At 42.6% G+C, this 21,788-nt stretch overlaps 2 protein-coding genes across 5 annotated transcripts; both read right to left on the bottom strand.

Moving 5' to 3' along the window:
• Positions 1-16,727, bottom strand: eps8l2 (EPS8 signaling adaptor L2). 3 transcript variants are annotated; one of them, XM_062462450.1, is made up of 21 exons: positions 16,382-16,727; positions 12,833-12,883; positions 12,155-12,201; positions 7,451-7,515; positions 6,728-6,889; positions 6,062-6,211; positions 5,888-5,967; positions 5,665-5,774; positions 5,441-5,517; positions 5,160-5,286; positions 4,725-4,813; positions 4,560-4,634; positions 3,327-3,475; positions 2,993-3,155; positions 2,856-2,890; positions 2,659-2,764; positions 2,155-2,286; positions 1,909-1,972; positions 1,526-1,712; positions 1,278-1,410; positions 1-1,154 (listed from the first exon to the last, which is right to left on the bottom strand). In XM_062462450.1, the coding sequence occupies exons 2-21, from the start codon at positions 12,865-12,867 to the stop codon at positions 1,077-1,079; spliced, it is 2,064 nt and encodes a 687-aa protein (XP_062318434.1). In that variant the 5' UTR covers positions 12,868-12,883; positions 16,382-16,727; the 3' UTR covers positions 1-1,076. The 3 variants fall into 3 exon arrangements, with proteins under 3 accessions (XP_062318434.1, XP_062318433.1, XP_062318436.1); XM_062462449.1 differs by lacking the exons at positions 12,833-12,883; positions 16,382-16,727 and having other exon boundaries at positions 12,155-12,370; XM_062462452.1 differs by lacking the exons at positions 12,155-12,201; positions 12,833-12,883; positions 16,382-16,727 and adding an exon at positions 10,277-10,304.
• A 1,170-nt stretch (positions 16,728-17,897) lies between these two features.
• Positions 17,898-20,390, bottom strand: tmem216 (transmembrane protein 216). 2 transcript variants are annotated; one of them, XM_062460724.1, is made up of 6 exons: positions 20,336-20,387; positions 19,980-19,996; positions 19,733-19,826; positions 19,546-19,638; positions 19,008-19,209; positions 17,898-18,410 (listed from the first exon to the last, which is right to left on the bottom strand). In XM_062460724.1, exons 1-6 carry the CDS (start codon positions 20,352-20,354, stop codon positions 18,398-18,400), a joined length of 438 nt encoding a protein of 145 aa, XP_062316708.1. In that variant the 5' UTR covers positions 20,355-20,387; the 3' UTR covers positions 17,898-18,397. The 2 variants fall into 2 exon arrangements, with proteins under 2 accessions (XP_062316708.1, XP_062316710.1); XM_062460726.1 differs by lacking the exon at positions 19,008-19,209 and having other exon boundaries at positions 20,336-20,390.
• Between the last annotated feature and the right edge of the window lie 1,398 nt (positions 20,391-21,788).

Raw genomic sequence — 21,788 nt, 5'->3', positions numbered from 1 at the left:
TTTTGCAAGTATATTTATTTTTTATTACGACCATTCAAACTCGATCCCTTATCTGTATTTACACAACTATGTAAACTAATTTTACATATAAATGAAAAAGACATTGGATATAACATTTATATTTTTCCAATACTGGAGTAATCATTTATTTTCTGGTTTTGTCTTAGAATTAATGAGTTTCAAACATTTATCACAAGGACAATACAGTAATATTGGTAATATGCTCTTACGGACAATTGCATTATACAAAAACTTTTATAGTATAGCCTACAGACAGTACATGCAAAGCACTGTTGTCACATTAGTGTGATTACACTGAAATATGCATATGTTTATCAGGGTTTACTAATACATATGTGTATGACATATTTGTAATTACAAAGAACATTTAATTTTGTAAATGCTTTAATCGGATTATAAAAACAAACAAAAAAATGTTGATGCAATAAACAACATTATTCATGTGCGAGGGTATGGTTGCACTTCTAGAGGGACTGTACACATTCTGTAGCATTATGAAACGGATTCATTACATATCTAAAAGAGTATTTCATAGAGTCTGGCACAGAGAATCAGATTGTTAGGCTGTTCAGGGTAAGTAAACAAGCTATCAGGTAAACAACTGTGATGAAGACATTATTGAGTGATCATACCCCTGCATGCAAGCACACATACACAGTATATACACACAATGCACTAATGAGTTCTCCAATTAAAAGACTTCTCATTCATATAGTGCACACCCCCATATTGTACACATATCCAAATGCATTGTCAGACAAAATAACCAAAAGCAACAGTTCAGAGAACAACTGAACAAGAAATTACATTTAGTCATTTAGCAGACGGTCTTATCCAAGAAATAAAAATACATATGGATTTGAAATATAAATAAATATACAATTAAAAATGCATATTACAACCTTTGAGGATAAGCCAACATTATCTTTAGATTTTCAGACATAAAGTTGCTGCTGCACTACGAGGAGGAGGGGGTGTTTCTGGATAGGCTGCTCTGGTTGGATGGTGAACAGCTATGAAGGACCGTGATTGGTTGAACGTGAGAGCAAGGACGTTCATTCCTTGCTGGATGACCCAACCTTATTTTTTCTCTGTTTCATGATCTGTTCCAGCTCTGTTTCTCCACCAGTCTTCTGTAAATGGAAATTCAATTTTGATCAGAATTATATTCTATTTAAACAACTCGAGGAGAACACAACCTTTTCCCCCATTGATGCTGTCATGTTTTCAGCTGGGCGTGTGTGTGTATGACTCACCTCTAGCTGAGCTTTCTGCACAGTGACCTGGCTGTAAACACGAGGCCCCTCGTCTGCACACACAGCCTTCAGCTCCTCCTTATTGAGAGAGAAGAGCTGAGCCCCTGTTAGGATGCCCAGACACTCCACAGTCCTACAGAACCACAGACAAACACAGAGACACATTGTAGATTCTTGAAACTACTCAAATAACAACACAGTCTGCACAGAAACACATACGCAGTGATGTGAGAATCAGAGTGACTCACGGTTTGGAAAACCCTTTGGAGTTGAGCCAGACGGTGACTTGTTGGGGATTGGAGTCAAAGGTTAGTGGCACAGTGCTGCCAGAGGGTCGCTCAACACGGAACTTACGGCCCGGAGGCTGAGTCTTGTCAGCGGTGATCATCTTCAGAAGCTCATCATTGACCTCATCCATGGGGTTATTCCAAGATGCTACAAAGCGATTCGGAGACGACAGATTGTTACCGAAGGCTGTGATAGGAGCCGGCTAGATGACAACAAAATCTGTTCACATGCACACCTTTCTGTGCTGTGCTTGTCTTAGTTAACATGAACATAAAACTCTTGGAATCGAATGTGTGACGTGCACTGATGAAATGAAGGCCGAGGTGCAGCTCGTGTCACTCACGGTGGTTTTGGCGGGCCGTGTCAAAGCTCTCCCCATGACCCAGGGAACTGGAGGGATGTCCAGGCTAGGGACACACACACACATTTATACACACGCAGGTCAACATGTGCATGCATGCACACAGGAACAAACGTAAGAAATAGGCAGGGAAGGAGAAAATGGACTATATGCCATATTCCATATCTTTAAAGACAGAGTGTGTGTGAAGGTACGTGACTGTCTCTGGCTGTGTGGTCAGAGGATCACCTGGCTGTAGAGAGGCTCCGTCATGGCGTGTGGTTCCTCGAGCTTGACCACGTCCAGCATGTTGTACGGTACATATCCTGCCTGACCGCTGCGGTTCCTCAGCTTCCACCACTGCTTGTCATCCTCGATCACCTGCAAAATGCCCCACGTAACGCCCAGGTCAGGTCTTCATCAAAGGTAATCAGCAAACGCATGCTAGTGATCCCTTGGTACAGATTCCTGTGCCTTCTGTGTGGAAATCATCAGAGTTCCTCCCCCCCCCCCCCCCCCCCCCCCCCCCCACCACCACGCTGGCCCTGCTATACCTCACATGGGAGTCAGGTGGCTGAGCGGTTAGGGAATCGGGCTAGTAATCAGAAGGTTGCTGGTTCGATTCCCCGGCCATGCAAAAATGACGGTGTGTCCTTGGGCAAGGCACTTCACCCTACTTGCCTCGGGGGGAATGTCCCTGTACTTACTGTAAGTCGCTCTGGATAAGAGCGTCTGCTAAATGACTAAATGTACCTCTAGAACCTCGTCCTGCAGTACCGACAGCTCGTTGGCGTTGCGGGCCACAAAGTGATAGCGTATCTTGGCGTATTTTCGAGAGGAGGCCAGACCGTTGTAAGACCTGTTTGAGGAAGGGAGGGTTACAAATGCTAAGGGAGGACATTTGTTATCAGCAAGCAGTGGTTGAAATAAACAATGCCATTCCCACTCACCCATTGGATGAGCTGGACGACTGAGTCCCATAGAACTAACAGAGAAAAGACACAAAGGCCATGTTACAAACCATGACGATGCTACAGCCAATGAGAAACGAGTCGAGAAACTAGAAGCCGTGTCTCCTGCCTCGCACCTCCTCTGAGGGTTTCCTGTAGCTGGGACCGGTGGGGGACATGGGGGGTCCTAAACACTCTGTCTCCCATGGCGATGTCCTGAACATCTCCGCTGGGGGCTCCCAGCCATTTCGAAACTTAGGGTAGTAAGGAGGGGCACACTGTTCCCTGGGCCAGTCCGCCCTGCACAGAGACATAGACCATATGACCTAGGCACATCCCTAAACAGACAATGCATTGACCATTCATACACAAAAGCCCTGAAGGTCCTGCATGTCCTTCTGGGCGAGACCCAATTCATACCCACACAGTCACAAAACATTTGACAGTATAACACCCGGGACCATGCGCTACCTGGGTCTGGTCCAGCCATCTCCGAGCAGCTCAAAGATGGTCATCTCTTTAGGGGAGAGGTGTCCCCTGAGGAAATCCACAGTGTCTTTGGAGAGGTGAGGGGAGATGATGGAGCGAGGCAGCTCAGGACTACCGCAGCTCTGGAGCACCTGCAGGTCACAAGCACGCACAGCATTTAAGAGTTACGGAAGATACATCGGTCGGATATTCGAATGCCAGGCCGGTTTTTAGAATGGACACTGAACAGATAGTTTTGTTTCCTCTCTGGGAAAACATCTGGGAGAGACCTACACCAGTAACAACAAGATACCTAAGATAGGGGGTCAGATGGCTGAGCGGTTAGGGAATTGGGCTGGTAATCTGAAGGTTGCTGGTTCGATTCCCCGGCTGTGCAAAATGACGTTGTGTCCTTGGGCAAGGCACTTCACCCTACTTGCCTCTGGGAGAATTTCCCTGTAGGCTACTTACTGTAAGTCGCTCTGGATAAGAGCGTCTGCTAAATGACTAAAATGTAAATGTAAGATACCAAAGAAATACCACAACAGAGGATATTAATGAAACTCACACCCAGACGGTGTTGTGATCAAGTTTGAGTTACATAAACTTACGACGAGCATTTAAGATTCCATCCCACTTCCTCCCATCCTTGCCGCCTAACTAAATGGCACCTTCTGGGGAACATTTCCAGTCACAGTGCTCAGTGTTGTGGTGATGACTTGCTATCAGCCCATGGCCAGCCTGTGGTAGGCAATTTTCTATCATCATTGTGTAAGTTTGGCTGCACCTGCAGTGGAGCTGAAAACCCACATAGCTCCGGTCTGGTTAGTGCTGAAAGCATTGTGATGACTGTGGGTGCGGTACATCATGCAAAACAATAGAGGGCATGTAGGCTATATGACGTCTGATCGGTTCTCATTCTATCAACTTCTTTTGTTGTTGATTGTTGAATGAGGAATGAAAGTATTGCAGTACCATACGCACTTTGTAAAAGGGTTAAGTCAACAAAATGATTCCCTTTTCACATTAGATGTTGTATTGCCTAACACAAACTTACCCTTTTGTAAAAAAAAAAAAAATGGACATAATTTCTAGAATCGTCATTCATTCTCATGACAATAGAAATTGTCCGTTTAGGCCGCGGGACCCAGAATATGCCTCAGTTTAATACATGGGATGTTTGAGGTCAAACACTTTGGCTGCAATGCAACATGTATGGGCCTGGTGGTGACTCACCAGCTCCAGGGGACCAAAGAGAAAGTGAACCAGCTCAGATGCACTTGGATTCTGGATGTGCTTCTTCAGTTTGGCCTGCAGAGGGAGGAAATCCAAACTAGTGTCAGAGCCAGTTCACAAGGCCCAACAGTCCACTGGGCAAGCAGCGGCATAGGGGGAACTCACCAGCAGGTTGAAGGCCAGCTTCAGTTTCTGTAGGCTATCGATGAACTCGGCCTCAGAGGGGGGCTTAGCCCTCAGGGTCAGCATGCCCTCTGTCAACAAGGAGGTCAGAGCAACAGCAATCACCACACACAGCCTCCAGAGTTACACCTCCACACACACAGCCTCCAGAGTTACACCTCCACACACTCAGCCCAGTGGGACACAATCAACCCAGTGGGAAACAGTCAGCCCAGTGGGACACAGTCTTGCACGTTTTGCGCCAAACACAAACATCCAGAAGCCTTATTCATTCAACAATCATCTGCACACATGCCAAGATGGAAAAGCGTTTAACCCTGGGGCCTGAAAGAGGATAGGTCCAAACCAAGGCAGAAACAGACAGTGGACAATAACGACTGTATTGTTCCACCACATAGAGAAGAAAGGGAGACAGACCTGCTGGTCCTTTCTTCTTATTCTTCTTACTCTTGTTGCGCTGGTTTAGCTGAGAGAACGCCTCTGCGGCTTTCTGCAGCCGCGCCACAAAGATCTCGATGTCGTCCAGGGCACTGTTGAGGATTTGCTGTTGAGGAGAGGGGGCCGAACGCAAACACAATATGGGCAACAAGCGGGAAAACCGAGAGAGAGAGAGAGAAAAAGAGACAAGCTGAGCAGCACCGATTCGGATGCACGGTGAAACCAAATAATGACGAATCGCCGAAATGGTGACAACTCACCACGTCCTTCTCAATGCGCTGAGCCAGCTTGTCATGTGACTCGGCGTCCTGCTGTGCTGAGCCTCGCCTCTCCACATCTGGGTACACAGAGCCAGCCTCAGCGGTTAACAGCTACGTAACGTGCGTTAGTCATGTTTAATAGAACCTGCGCGTTGCAACATTTGCATGTGTGCCTGTATTTAGGGGTCTTTCGGCCAGCATGTGTGCCTGGTGGATGCGCTCACCCTGCATGTTCATGGCAGCCGCTCGCCCCTTCCCCCCAGGGGGCGGGCCCTTGGGGACCGAGGGAGGGATGATAGTTTCTCGATGCCGTTTCATTTTTTCCTGGTTCATCCTGGGGGGGGGGGGGGGGGGGGGGGAGCAGCATCATATATAATTTCAACTGTATAACTGGGAGTGTGTGCACACATAAAGTAGGCAGGTCACTGTGGGAATAACGGTACTCACTTCAATGTCTGTGGACGCATTTTCTTCCCGTGCTTGTTGTCACCCAGAGCACTGTCTATGTCCGCATGAACCATCTCAGCCTGGGACGACAGAAGAAGCATTTAACACCTTCAGACAGCGAATGCCCTCCAGCGTGTCCATCTGCTCCAGGGACCCACCACCAAAGGGACTCACCTCGACCTCGTCGCAGTGGAAGAAGTGGATGTCAGGCCTGTGCTGCTCGCTGTCCTGACATAACAGCAGCAGCACGGAGGGATAGCGCGTCTGATACAACACGGTCTGACTGTGGTGAATGGTCGGGAGAGGGAAATTTTCCAACTCTTCCTAAAGAGGTAGAAAGCGGGGGCAGGAGAGCGATTGAGAGCAAAAAAGAGAGAAAAAGGACGAAGAAAGAAACAGAGAGAGAGAGAAGGTAGAACAAGGTCATGAAAGATAGAGTAATTGTACCCTTAAAGGCTAAAGGTCTAAATCTAATGCATTGGTTATAAAAACAAAGGCATTATCACAGTGTGCTGTTGGATATTATCACATTGCAATAAACCTCTATACAATCCACCTTCTTAACCTTTTGAATTGAGGTTGTATAGTGTATGTTGGAATGCAAACCTTGCAATGGCCTTTGGACCTCTGGGGTCTGAACTAGCTGTTGTCAAATGTTTGAATGGATAACCGTGCAAGTTATTCACCATCTAGTCATTTACCAGTGAGTAAGTCAGATGGGAGGGCTTTCTGAACTATCAAGAGGAATACAGCACTGGGTTCTTTATTCAAGGTTAGTAGTTGACATAGACGAGATCAAGTCATGAAGAAGCAAGGAGTAGAAAGCAGATTCAGCCTTACCTGTGTGTCACAGTCCAGCAAGCGGACAGCCTTGTCGCTGACCTGTAGCAACATTTCCTGGGTCCAGATCTTGTCTTTAGAGTCCAGGAGGGCCAGCTTTTTGATGGCGTCATCCACTGTGGCGATGGATTCCGCCTTGTCCATCATGAAGGTGGAGAGATGCTGAGAGGGGAGAGAGATGCTGAAGGGGATGGAGCATGGAGGCAGATGTACTGGTTGACACTGCATTGGTAAAACCGGGTCCCTGGGAGGCACTGAAGGCACTTAACATACAAAAGGTGCTTGTGTATATGGCTGTGTCTCTGTGTGTGTGTGTGTTCCCAGAACATTTCTATTATCTATTATTACCTGATTAGTAACAACCCTTTCACTGAAGTCTGAACATCAAGTGTGCACAGCACTAAGTTCAACCCTGCAGAGCAAAGACTTCTCTCCCTGACTCAAATCTCCCAGCCCTGGACTTCAATATATCCATGGTAATATGATCACCCGGCATCATGGCTTCTTTTTTTTTGTTTACTACACAGGCTATCTGGAGACAATTAAACATTAACCTGACCACCAACCTTTGTGTTCATGGATGCGTACTTGCATTAAACAAGTCCAAGACAGTCTAAACTTGAAATGGTAAAAGATACATGAAAGATATTCTAGCTACTATAATCTAAGTGTTTCACTTGTATTCCGTACATCATGATAGAGGAGAGAACTTAAGAGCCTTACCTCCACATGGTATTGGGACGTCTCCTGCATGATAACATTAGAGTTGGAGTATTTCTTACGCTGCTCTGTGTGGTCAAGAAGAGATAAATCTATGAGCAGCAGTTTAAACAAATGACATCCATGACATCATTTCCACAGTCCCCAAAAAAAGCATGTACAGTACGTACTACAGATTCGGAGTCCGTCCTCCAGTGCTCAGGAGAACAGATATATGAGATTAACTTGGTATGACATTATATGAACAGGAGCAGCCAAGGGCAATAAGGAAGTGATCCGAACTGCTCATGTGCACATGTCCAAGGACAGACGTGTGTGGATGCATGCACACACACACACACATACACACAGCTAGGTGTACATACACACTCAGAGAAGAAAAAACACCACACATCACTAGTCAAATGGGCATCCACTGTAACCCTAAGCAACTACAACTAATGGTCCTAAAACGGAGGTGCAGTTGGTACTTTAGAAAAGCTCTTTTGGAGGTTTGGAATGGTTTGTTAGATCTGTATCGCTAGATAGACTTCTACTGCCAACATTTTACTAATACCTTTTTCAAACTGTCCAAATCAAACATGGACATTCACCTTCCTTCAGTTGGTCCAACTTAAGAATCATTGATGTAATGTCAGTTTGAAAAAAAGAGGAGTATGACATCATGGCTAGGCTGAAGGCAGAGATCCAGTCAGTGCACTCCCCACAAAATGACATAAGGATCAAAGGTCACTTTTTATGAACATTCACTTCCTCATGCACTTTCTGATTGGTGCACCAGTATGTCAAAGGATCATTGTTTACTTTAATGGAGACTTTAAACTAAGGTGAAAGTTTCAATGATAAGCTTTGCTGGGTCAACCGTTAGGGTAGAGGAGGAGAAACAGCAACCGAAACTATGGATTTCTTTAAGTTTCCATAGCAATGGTTTCCATAGCCCTTCATGTTTTATTCTGTTAAATAAATCTGTTGCTAATAGCATCTGATAAATGTATGAAATTTAAATGTATGCCGTTACACTCAAAGAAACATTCTCATTTTGTAAATGAGCAACAGCATCAGTAATGATTACTACCGTCATAGTTGAATACTACGCAATTGAGATACAAGAAATTGAGATTCATTAAAAATAAAATTACTAAAATATACATGCATTAAAAAATTTCTTTGGTTACACCTACATACTACTGTATGCGATTGTAGGAGCTTCACTCTACCTTTCTCTCACTGCAACAGCTTAAGCTGAGGTAATTGCTTTTATATCGCCCCAATGTTAAAAGCGTGTGCCAGTGCTTGTGTGGCTCATTGACCTATTCTCCAGGTCTCCATGGTCTGCAGGTAACAATTACGGGTAAACGAGAACTTGTTCCTATCAATTCTACGGCCAGATCTCATATCACAGCTCTGGGTTCTCTCCCCATACCAACTGGATCAACATTTTTGTAGCACGCTCTGCTTCTCTTTCTGCCTCTGGTAAATAGGGGACTTTACAAAAGAGTAAAGTAAAGTAATTGAAAATAAATCATTTTTCACAAAATGTAACAAATTCTACTAATGCCTTATGAGATAACAAAGCGTTATAAAAAATAAAAAATAAACCTGACCATGCCAGTCTTCTCATTTAGTTTTCACTATGACATCTAAGGACCCTAAGACTTGAGGAGATACATTAAGTTAAACCTGTAAGTTTTACAGGATGCAAAATAGATTCCCCATCTATACCTGAGAGCAACCTATTTTAGTTGTGTGCCCATTCTCACTCCCAGAATGACACAGGAAACATGCAGATACTTTCCTGTTTCCTCAATTTCCTCTCTCTCTTTCGCTCTGCCATTCTCTATCTCTCTACCCCCCTGCTCCCTCTGTCTTGCTAGTCCTGCTTGGCTCCCTGCAGGTGAAACACAAGCACAGGTGTCTTTGTGAAAGTCGAGCTCGCTCCATGTCTTATTAATGAATGACATTTATGCCAATCAATTCACAGCGCTGTGACAGCTTGCAATGAGAGCCACTTAGCAGGCAGATGGGCAGATCCACAGACGTCTTCTGAGGCTGGGGACAATAATAAACATGGCTGGCTGGCAGAACATCAGTATCCGGATCGTTAGGAGTATTTTAAGTGGCCTGACAACAACTGCCAATTTAACAATGTCCCAGAGACTCTCAAAACACACAGAGTACGTTCTCTCTACACTTTAAATAGCCACTGCGTACTTTGTAGAAAATGTTGTAGGTCTAAAAAAAAATTACTAAGTTCCAACAGTGATACAATCTTGTCATTTATGTCTTCAGATTTCCCACACGCAAGGAATCAGATCACACGAGTGTTTAAACATTAACCGATTTTTGGCAAGCTTATGTTGCATGACTGTTGGGGCTCATTGTGTTGTCCAAAAGAGAAACCTCTACTGTTTGGCTTGGCTGTACAGCAATCAGCTGGACTGTACGGTATGCCTGAAAGAAGTGCAGCTGAATCCATGCAGATTTTTATCCAACAAAATTCTGAGCTTAATATCAGCATGAGGGATCCAAACATTTCAGTTTGATCTCAAAGGTGTTTACACTGGCCATGATTAACATAACAGATGGCATTAGATTACAAAGACAGAATGTACAAGGTAGAACAATTAAAAAAGATTACAAACTAAAAGATAATTTAGTAATAGAAAAACGTAAGGCATTACTGGCTTGAACACACATTCAAACAAATAATAAGAAAGCATGATTAAACATTGACAAATACAGAGAGTAGGAAGAGAGAGCAGCATATCATCAGCCAAGCCTCCTATAGACACACTGAGATCCCAGCTAACTTTCAATTAGTTGTAGTACCTGATAAAGACATGCTCCCCCCTTGATACCAAGTGATTTAAGAAGGTCTGTTGGTCGTCCGAAGCCCAGGGCAGCTGGGTTCTTATGTGGCCCCTATGTTTGCACCCCTTCATCCTCTATTCCGCCCTGATGCTCCTGATAACAGAGCAGGTGGGAGGAGGCCCGTTGCAGATTTGCATGACTTGTTTCCTGCCCTAAATCATGAGTGATTGGAAGATTTTTGCATGAGAGACGAAAGCGATATAAGGATGGGAGAGATTGAGACGGAACTTTTCCTGTTTCACCTCTACCCTTTAGATTCAACAGTACTACTGACACAGTATCAAAATAGCTTCAACGAGGAGAGTTCTACTGACACAATACCCCTATAGATTGACCAAGGAGAAACCAATACTGACACAATGTCCTTATAGATTAAACAAGGCATTGAACAGATATCTCTTTCTACCTCCACAGCGAGGTGAGCATGCTGTCCCTGGCCACCTCACAGTGAGACTGTCACAGTGACCATCTGCCACACAGGATAGCAGGAGCCAGGGAACATAGTTTCAGTTCCTCACACATACAGCAAGGCATATCAATACCAAATGAAAGCTGGATCCCAGTGCAATATATTGAATAGCTAGTGTACTGTTCATGCTTAACACAAGACACTATGATAGTATATCACAATACTGGCAGAATAGTAACAGGGAAAATGTTTATAATATAATACATATTATAATACATAAAGTAAACACTTAGGCTATTCTAATTTAAGATGGTTAGGCCAGATTTACATGTCATCCCTGATTTAGGCAAGTTTGTGATTTGTCCAGTCTGGTACAATGGCTCTTTATTCAGTCAAGCTGGAAGGTGGTGCTGGAGGTGACCAGTGAGCTCACGTCTGAAGGGGTGGGGTGGGGCTGTTCCAGACTGACGGGTACCAACCATGCCCCTCGCTCTCCCCTTTTCAATGCCTCTTTCATTCACCTGCAAGACCAGGCTGTCCACACCCTGTTCCAACCACACACTAAAAACAGACACACCCATCCATAGCAGCTAATGTAACATTGTATATTTGGCAACACATGGACATGGGCAAACAAGCATTGCAAGTTTACACGTTTACAAGCATTGACATTGTTTCTATTATCTTCATTCCTCTGGAGCAATAGGGATCAATAGGGACAATGTAGCACACATGCACATCTACAGCTGCATACACACACACACACACTAAAATCATCTGATTACATTTTTGACAAACCCCTAGCATGTTTCTCAACCTAACCCCTCTAGACACCCTGCAACTGGACCAGGAGGCCCTCAGATCTCTCTAGTCCCTTTCCCAGAGAGACCTGTCAAGCCTATCAGATCCAGCAGCTGCCCTGGATGGGGGTAGCTGCTGAAGCGGGACGTTCAGCAGGAGCCCTGGAACCTTGGCCCCCTCTTATCAGCGTGCGAGGGTGGGTTTGGGACAGATGTGGTCGTCCAGTGAAGCCGTGATGGGGCCACCAAACCACAGCGCCAGATAGTCATAACAGGGAGCGAGCTGTATTTCCTTGCACAGTCATTTGCCTAGCAAATTGATGATTGTTATGATTTGCCTTGATTACAATACTGTGTGAGCTTGACTTTTTTCAATGAATGGTGTTGCTGCTTAAGAGTAGTACCAATATTATGTTAAGCAATACATCCGACTAATTTATACCAGGTATCTACAGTCCTGTGACTTATCATTTTTATGAAAGCACTATGAGACCAGGTATGCACAGTGTGCATAATGACAGATAGGCATACATGGGTATAAGGAAAACATGAAACATGAAGACAGGGCCCACGTCATACACACGGACTATAAAACAATTATCTCCTCCCCACAGTTGTAGAACTTACCGTAAAGGGCCTTAGCACTTATCTTGCTGTCCGATCTGGCCACTCCACTGCAGTGAGAAGAAGAGAGGGCATGGTTATGCTGCCTTCCCTTCATATTCGCTTGGACTCCCCTATATGTCAATGTCTCACTGGACTGCAAACACTGCCAGTGCCTAAATCCTAAGCATGCACAGAGCTGAGTGTAAAATGGTAAATGTGTTCGACCGGACAGGAGAAGACAGGATGAGATTAGCCTGAGATTTGGAGCATATGGACAAGTCTGAGAGAGGAAGAGAGAGAGAGGGAGCGGGAGAGGGAGGGAGGGAGGGAGGGAGGGAGGGAGGGAGAGGGATGGAGAGAGAGAGAGAGAGAGAGAGAGAGAGAGAGAGAGAGAGAGAGAGAGAGAGAGAGAGAGAGAGAGAGAGAGAGAGAGAGGGAGAGAAAGAGAGAGGGAGAGAGAGCATGTGGCTTGAAGCACAGGGGGAGATAGAAAGACTGGAGCCAGGAACGTGGGCAAAGCAAACATTCAGCAACAGAGCAGCTCTGTACATGGGGACCCTGACCCACACCTCCTCTCTCACACGGTTAGCTATTTCCTCCCTGTTTCCCAGTGAGTAACCCAAGTGCTGGCTTAGGACCCTGGGTAATTGATGGAAAGGTAAACGTGCAAGGGGTTATGCAGTAAGGTGCACCACTTACTTGGCCTGCCTGGTCTGAGGTCCCAGGATACTCATGTTTTAAGACATGCACCTGTAAGAGAGGTATAAGATGGAAGGAGGCGGGGTTAGAGAGGGAGGGCAGGAGGAGCGACACAGTCTCACAGCACAACAAGACATGATGCATTATTTATTTCAAACTACCTATAGAAGCCAGCAGTGACAAATTAGCCACTGTTTGTTTCACTTTTCCGCCTTACCTAATTATGCATCTCTCCGTACTCTACACGGGCAAATAAGAGCAAATTAAAAGGATAACAGACAAAGTATATTGGTTCTGTACCTTAAGGTAACAAAGATATTCTAGAAGTCGCTCATCTGGTTCAGAGGAGAGTCAGGTGTTGGGCCTGTATTGTTGCTATTTAGCGGGCTGCGGAGGTACAATAGCAAACAGCAGGCTACCATGCACAGGGTAATAAGATCCAGTCTATTGAGTAAGATATGAGAATAGCTCCAATTAATTAAAATGTAAGCTGTTTTATACACAGTCTGGTTAACAATTACGTAATTACTGTGCCTCACGAAAGACATTGTCTGTGACAAACTAAGGGGTAGTAGAGCAGGGCATCGGAATCAGAAGCACGCAGATTAAAAGTCAAGAACTTTCCCAGAGGAAACTCCTACCGGACACTCAAGATATTCCCAGTTTAGGTATGGTATGTGCACTATGGCTCACTATGACGTGTTCAAGCCTCCTACACAAAAATGAAGGATTATGTCGTGAGAGAAAGAGAAAGAGTCTGTTTAAATTATGTTTAAAAGATCCCATGACAGTTGCTAGGATATTAACTGACATGAATGGTCAGTCCTGTCAGATATTGAATGATTGGTATCCTCTGTAGTTTTGGACAAAGTAAATAGAGGGATTCCTGACAAGGGGTTCAGGAATATTGTATGACAGTATATATATATTTTAGAGCAATTACATCTTGTGAATGCACACATTACATATAATGACAAAACAATGTTTCTCATTAAATTATGTTTCACTTGTAATAACCAAAACTGTCAAATTACAGTTTAGGTAGCATCAGGTGAACTGATGATAATAACTCCAAGGATTATGCTTTGTCTATCCATATCCATAACTACATAGTTAAGGCGGCAGGCGTGTGTTGCTTGGGCGACCGCCTTAACTGAAAAGTGCTGCGGGAAACCCTGCATAAATGATATCTAAATGATATCTAAGTTATACATTATATCGATAAGAGGCACATAGCTCCACATGATCTTGTAGGACAGTCATTCAGATAACCAAATCCCATCTGTGGTTCTAAAGCACGGACAGCAACAACAATAATTACAAGGTCGAAGGGGACAGGACAGTTGAATACAGCCAGGCAGCACAAATACGGCATTTCCTCTTTTGGTTCTTATCTCTCCAGCCATTTTCTCCGAACCATTGTCCTGGGCACACCTCCAGGTTTCAAGAGGAAGGTGCAACAGGAGCTGCAAAGGGTGTCATGTGTTGTCGTCCCAGTGGTGGCAATGTGTCCCCTGGACAGTTCTGAACAGGTTTGTTGTTGACTATAAACATGTCATTTGTCCGTCATTCACTGCCACACAATTGTCATGGTGAGATGATTAGTACTACCCTGGAGTCGCACGTGGTTTGCTGAGGTGGATAACAGCCTTGCGTGACTCTCAACCTCATAAACATCTATGGTCACATTAATGTCTGTGGAAAGCTATGTAAGCATCCTTAGTCATGCAGCTATAAGAGTGTAAGCAATCAATATGTAATGATAAGATAATGATTATTATGCAACTTTATTTTCTCTGACCGGTATTCAATATAGACTTTGACCCTTAACCACTGTAATTTTACATTAAAAGTTGTTAAATTAATGTATTTTTGTCAAAATAGAAGTCATAGTAGAGCATCCAAAATAAAGTTATGGTCATTTACAACCAACTAATCACACACACTAATCACAACAATGGGGGAAGATTTCTAAAGATAGACCTAGTTAAAGAATCACATAAATGGTTTTACATTATTAAAAGCACTGTTTGTATATATATTATGTATATTGTGTATATAAGCATACAAATGTACAATAACCAAAGAAAACACACACCAAACACACACGTGGACTGTACACACACCAAACACACATGGACTGTACACACACCAAACACACACATGGACTGTACACACACCAAACACACACATGGACTGTACACACACCAACGCTTTTATTGTACTGTTATTAATACTAATAGTACAGTTTAACTTTAGACTGTAGATAGACAGAAGTATATTTTCAGTATGTAAATGGTAAACCAACGGCCATCTGAACTTAGTCCTGTTTTTATGAATACACATTTTATAATAGATAAAATAAGAGTTATTTGGTTCTGTATCAAATGTAGGCCTACCTCCATTCAGACTGCAATTGTGTATTTGTGTATATAGAATGGAAAGTAACCTATGTTTGTGAATCAGGGCATAATGGCCTGATTGCCTTTACTCGATACTAGGTCACATTTCACTGGTTGGGTCAAAATGTTATTGATTTACTCAGCAGTGGCAGTAATAGTATATTTTAAACAATTAATCATTAATAAAATAATAATAAATGTTAATAAAATGTTTCATGCAATACATTAGAAGGAATATATATTTTAACCCTAACCCTATCCCTAATCCTCAGGATTAGGCAACAAGAATGAAGACCGGAATGTTGACAACAATGTTCTTATTAGACAACATTTAAAGGGACAGTAACCACAACAGTAGTCTAACAGTAGCCCTCCTAGTAGCCCCCCTCCCCCATTACACCTATAATACATGTTTTACCACTTTTTTATTAAATTCCTATATCTTCAAAATCACTGTGCCAACCAACCCCACTCAAATTTAACCCAACTTTGTGATGAAATGATGTTGGTCAGCTACCAACACTCATTACAGACTTTCACATTTTAAATGAAAATGTAAATGATTCCTATGTCTATTAACTACACGTAACACATTTCCAATATATTTATCTGACACCATTTTAGAATACATTTTAGTCCACAGACCACTTTTTTACTTTTGATACTATAAAAGTGAAATGTTTGTGACTTTCAGATGTTTTAACATAGTATATGAGTGCAGGTCAAGAAAGCAAACATTTTGATGTTACAATTTTGTTTCTGTGACTTTCAAAAGAACCAAAAAATGCTGTGTGCCAACCAATCCCTGTTGCCAACCAACTCCGGACACCCATACTGAAACACAATGTCAGTGATGTAATTCCCAAGATAAGTAAAAACATAAGGCAACAATTACCATGGCATAATGGGACAATGTTGTCAAAACCAACTGCCCCACTTGGCACATGGATAATAGTTCATCCTTGTGATACGCAAATAAGCATGAATTCAGATGGACGTAATCCTATATTGATAACCAGCCATTCAGCATTTACTGCACAACGCTGACCCAAATCTACCTTGTGAAATGCGTGAAAATAAAAAGACATAAAAATAAAAAACAACAAACACAACATCTACAACGCCGTTCAAAAGTGTTCATTCTTACCCAGCGCCGAACTCTACACCGGTGTTTTCTTAGTTTGGTGCTGGCAAGGTTACAAATGTTAAGTCCAACGAATTGACTGAAGAATCAATCTTCCATCTCACGTATCACTGTATGTTATTACTTAACTTTGACGCTAACCCTCCTAAGTCAAAACAATCCTAATAAATGGGATTCAAATAGTTCCTGTTGATTTTATCGATTCTCTTAATCGCGCGTTCGGGAGACAAGACCAGGTGCGGGTATGTAACATGTGACAGCACAGGCAACGTACACAGCCTGTAGAAAAGGGGAGAGGCAGAGGCAGTGAGAGAGTCTGCTCCTGCGACAATCTTCAAGTTTGTGAGGAATTCATCTTTTCAAAAGACACATTTTGCTGCTTTTCTTTTTCAGTGTTTCTTGATACTGTTAATTAAGACTAATAAATGTCTGTTACACCAATTATTTGACCAATGACGGCAATAAGACATCTGACTAGACGACACATATCATCCTTTTTTTGTAAAATACACAAAATATCTCAAGAAAACATCCTATAAAACTTTTCTATCAGTTGTATTACTGTGGGTGGCAACCATGAACTTTCAATTTACCAGCAATATTTTTAACCCTTGTGTTATCTTCGGGTCATTCTGACCCATCAGTCATTGTGACCCACCGTCGTATTGCGACAAATTTACCTCATACAAAAACAAAGTGAAGCATTTTCTTTTAACCGTCGGGCTGTCTCAGACCCCCCACATTGCAATGGTTAAAAGAAAATTATTTTTATTTGTTTTTGTATTGGGTAAAATTGGGTAAACACAACGATGGTTCGTTATGAACCTTTGGGTCATGTGACCCGAAGGCAGCACAAGGGTTAAGTCAACATTAGTCCACTTTGTAAATCAAGGGAGAGGCTGTTTCAATAGGGGAATGACAGGAGCAACAGTATAGAACACAGGCCTGGTTTTAATGTCCAAGACATTAGATCAAATGGTCCCTTTGGCCAATGAGCTTCCTGCTCCTAGCCAAATTCACATATACAAGGCATAGCCTACTCTCTGCCATGACATGGCACGTTATTGAAAAGTATTGTTCAGAGTGGCGGGTTTAGACAGATGCTGTCCTGTATCACCTAATCACATATCAGTCCATGTACAAAAACAAACAACCCAGGGGGCATTTTTTTCATGCTTGCTCACACACTGACTTAACCTGTGCTAGTGATGCAAGTGTACTTACAGGGATAGCTTGAATACAGGCACAGTGGATTTTAATGTGTTTAGTTAGTTACTTTGGAAACCTTGACTTTGGGCTGATCATTAACTGGACCTGTCACTGCTGAGAAATTCGTTGTTTAAAGAGAGCATTTTAGAGGGTAGCCGGGGAACATGAATAGTAAACAAAGAATAACTTCTGACACCATTTCACATCTGAAATGATCTGCCCGTTGATATCATAGTTGAGGGGTTATGCTTACCAACAAGCCCTTGAAAAACATGGTTAAATGGTGTATTTTGAGAAGATACAAACTTTGAATTTCACACCACCAATTCTAAAATTACTTTTACTTTTTAGAAAGTAAATTCATATACAATTTTACAATATCAAATCTCAGTTCCTACCATAGAAATTGTCACCGTCTCTGCCCTCTACTGGAGAAATTGTATTTTATTGTTAGACAGGCATCTGCTGTCTGTACACAGAAAGTCACAAAACAAACTTGTTCAAGTATAAAATATAAAAAGGACTCAATGTTTAATAGATCTTTCATGTTTACACTTAACTACAGTACTAAGGCATCCTCATTTTCCTGTTACTTACAGCTCAAACCTTTGTATCTTTTAATGTCACACATTTAGTAATATTGTATTCCTATCCTGTTCATTACCCTGAACATCTTCACTGATTTTCAGTCAAACACTGTTGTGGAAAAAATGACCTTCCATTGGGAACCATAGTGACAAGTGTCCTGGATGTGTCCATGGTAAAGAGTTGCTGTTATGCACACACAGAGTTGTCCTAGAAACAGCTCCCTCATGTATAGGCACTGCAAAACACAAATCAACATGGAGACACAGGTTAATGTTATACGTTTTAAATTTGAATTCACAAAACATATTCAACAAGTCTTCTCGTCCCTGCCTAATTGAAAATTCAACTTTTCCGTGAGCCATCAGATATTTTTAGCAGATTTTTCTCTGAAGGAAAATTTGCAGGCATGACAGCATTGGTCCAGGTATACAGTAACTCTTTGATGAATGAAACCCAAATCAATTATTCAAACAAGCCCTGAAGAACCTGGGCTTATTCATTCATCAACAATGGAGAAAACAAAAGGGTTGTTCAATGCAGTCAGGCCAATCAGAACAAATGTAGACGAGACCAATTACTCGGACAACTCATGTCAATATATAATCTTTTTTTGTTACAGTGTATGATAACATTCAAACATTATTCAAACTAAAACCTATAAAAGTACAAGCACCCTAGTCTTTTGAGACCCAAGTCCTCAAGACATCTCTGGACCATAAGATTGTAAATGTCCATATAGCCTAAATAATGAATGGGGATCACTATTTACAATGAAATATGATAGGAAAGGATATGATAAAGGATAGCTTTAGCTCTGGTTTGAGATTCTAACCTGGTGAAGCGGGCCAATGTGATGAAAGCCAGGAGTCCACCTAGCCCATACATACTAAGCAGCAAAGCATTGACTATGACGTCAGCTCGCAGCACGTAGGTTTGCCAGATCAAGAAGTAAACAGACAGCATGACTGTAGGCACAGTCAAAACCATGTTTATCCCGACATAGCCCTCCCTCTCCTGTAGGTTGCCCCTCATACCTGGACGAAGACAATTGACAACAACAAAAAAATAGGAGGTGGAGAAATTAAGTCATTTTCAAAGTAGTTGTAGGGCAATCTGTTCAGGGGTGTTAACTGTTTGAGATGGCATGGTTGCAGACAGGGGCGTAGCCAGAATAATCTTTTTGGGTAGGCGTAGACAAATATGGATAGGCATCTTTTCATTTTTTTTTTTTTTACTCATTTACCTTGCGATGTGCACCCGGTGCATAATTTTTCAGAAATATTTTCGTTTTTGGGTAGGCCTTAGAACTACTAGAGCTACGCCCCTGTTTGCAGATCAGATAGGTGACAAGACCCCAGTCCCTGGCTCACCAGAGTACAAGCGGAGCATCTCCAGACCAGCCATGAGGAAGAGTAGGCACACTTCTAGGGTGAGGTTGTCTCCTGGGTAGCTCAGGACACGGCCTGGAAGGAACAGGGACCAGTATATTGACAAAGGACAAGAAACTGGAGTAAAATAAGGTTGAAATTGTTACACATATAGATTGCAGGTTCTCACTTTTATAGATGAGCATGCCAAGTGTCGACAGGAAGTAGAAGACATAGTAGACTCCTGTTAGGTACAGTAGCAGCTGGAGAGGGGCAGATGAGAGCTACAGGGGCAGTTATTAAGGGATACCTGTTATGGTGTTTGACAGTGGCCACTGCTTTTGGTTTATAGTGTAGGTCCACAAGCAAGTAAGAAAACTCTTTGCGTTGTAACTGTTCAGAATGCTTGAATCCCAAAGCATGCTGTAAAAGGATACCACAATAGCTGATTTGCCTGAAAAAGAAACAAATAGACATTCACCATGACTACAAGGATAAGAGATGTTCTATTTTACGTAGCCTCCCTCTTCTTTGCATATTTTCGCACACAGAGACATACAGATTGATAGAGAGTGGTCTGGATTGCAAGCTGTACCAACAGACGTCGACGCTAGCGAGATAACGCTAACTGATTCAGAAGTTTTGTCACTCATTTCGAATTTAGCTATATAGTTAGATAGTTCTGTGGTAAAACTGTTTGTAAGGTAGTTATGAAGATAGTCAGCTCTATATCAATTTTTTATTCAAATGTACGTTCAACTAAATCCGTGTCTATGGCAACGCGTCCACCAACCTGGTCTGTTCATCGCCATCTTGATTGTCCTTCTTCTCCTCCTCTATGCACGGTCAATAAACCCGATATCAGATATTGCCACATAGTGGATTGGAATAAGAACTACAGACCGAAAGCTCGAGCGCACAGTGCAAAGGCGCACAGGCAGGCAAACACACAGATGCACACGCTCACTTTCATATTACATACCAGGCCACAACGCACTGCATATTATCAAAAGATAACATTCTGAAGTTATCTTTTGGAATGTGGTATGTCAAAAAAGCTTTAAGAGCAAAAACTAGGAGGAAAGTTAGGCTACACAGCTTAAGTCCATCGTTCTGTTGTCAGTCCTTTTGAGAATGCAAAACAAAAGAACAGAGAAAGGGATAGCCACAGTTTTATAATTTTCCGTTGTATTGCAATGTCAATCTAAATACCCACCTTAATTCACATTTCAAACAGAAGATATAGGCTACAGTAAATAGTTAAAGCCAATTTTGTCTTATAAGATGTTCGTGAAGTGTCTGTCTATCAACTCACTTATAAGCATAGGTCTATCGTGTTGTCTGTCGTTCCACAATAAAGGAACAGATATTATGGACATACAAAATACAAAATACCAAAATGAACCTCATGAACATGCCCAGCTGTTTCATTGTCACTTGCAGCCTCGATTTCTCTCTTTCTCTCGCTCTCTTGCCTGTGTCCTCGGAAACAATCTGCATAGTGTGGTTGAAATAACGGAGGCGTTGTTTGGGTTGAACAGAGGAAAAGAGGGGAAGACAGAGAAAGAGAGATGCTCCAGCTGTGGGGGGACAAGACAACAAAACAGCATCTCACACGCAGGGGGAGGGTGGGGGGGGGGTCAGAGGGGCTGCACACAGTGGCTTTGTTTGAGGGGGGTGGGTTGTAGCTGATAAGGATGAGAGAAATTGATCATCCTTTCCTCCCATGGGAGATGTTTACAAACCTTCTGGAGAGGTGCATGAGTGTTAGAACAACTGGAATTCAATAGACACACATGACCCTGTGTGTAAGTTAAATATGACTGAATGTGACACCAAGCACAGTTCCGGGGAGTTAAATTATCTACATGTCCCTCCTATTGTTAAACTTATACAATAAACCCGACTTATTCCAATGTGTGAATATCTATGGTCACTATTCAAAAGCAAAGTATAGCTGACTCTCCAATGCAATCATAAATGGAATATGTTACAAACTGTTTTTACTGTACAAATTGTCTTGCACCTCGAAGGACTTGCTTCTCATGCTAGAAAGAAAAACGATTGAATTGTTGGTGACAAAAAGTATGACTTTACCAGATACTACCAAGTAATAACGTCCTCACACAGCTTCTCAAGAGGCCAATCATTTAATGGATGTAGATGGCACGTGGGCCTAACAGCAGTTTTTTTTTGTAATACACATTTCTAAAGACAACTGATTTGGACCAGTGATTTCACTCTTA

This window comes from Osmerus eperlanus, chromosome 5 (genome assembly GCF_963692335.1).
Source record: "Osmerus eperlanus chromosome 5, fOsmEpe2.1, whole genome shotgun sequence".
Taxonomy (NCBI): Eukaryota; Metazoa; Chordata; class Actinopteri; order Osmeriformes; family Osmeridae; genus Osmerus; species Osmerus eperlanus.
Note: the sequence above shows the minus strand (reverse complement) of the source record. Positions and strands in the feature narration are given on the sequence as shown.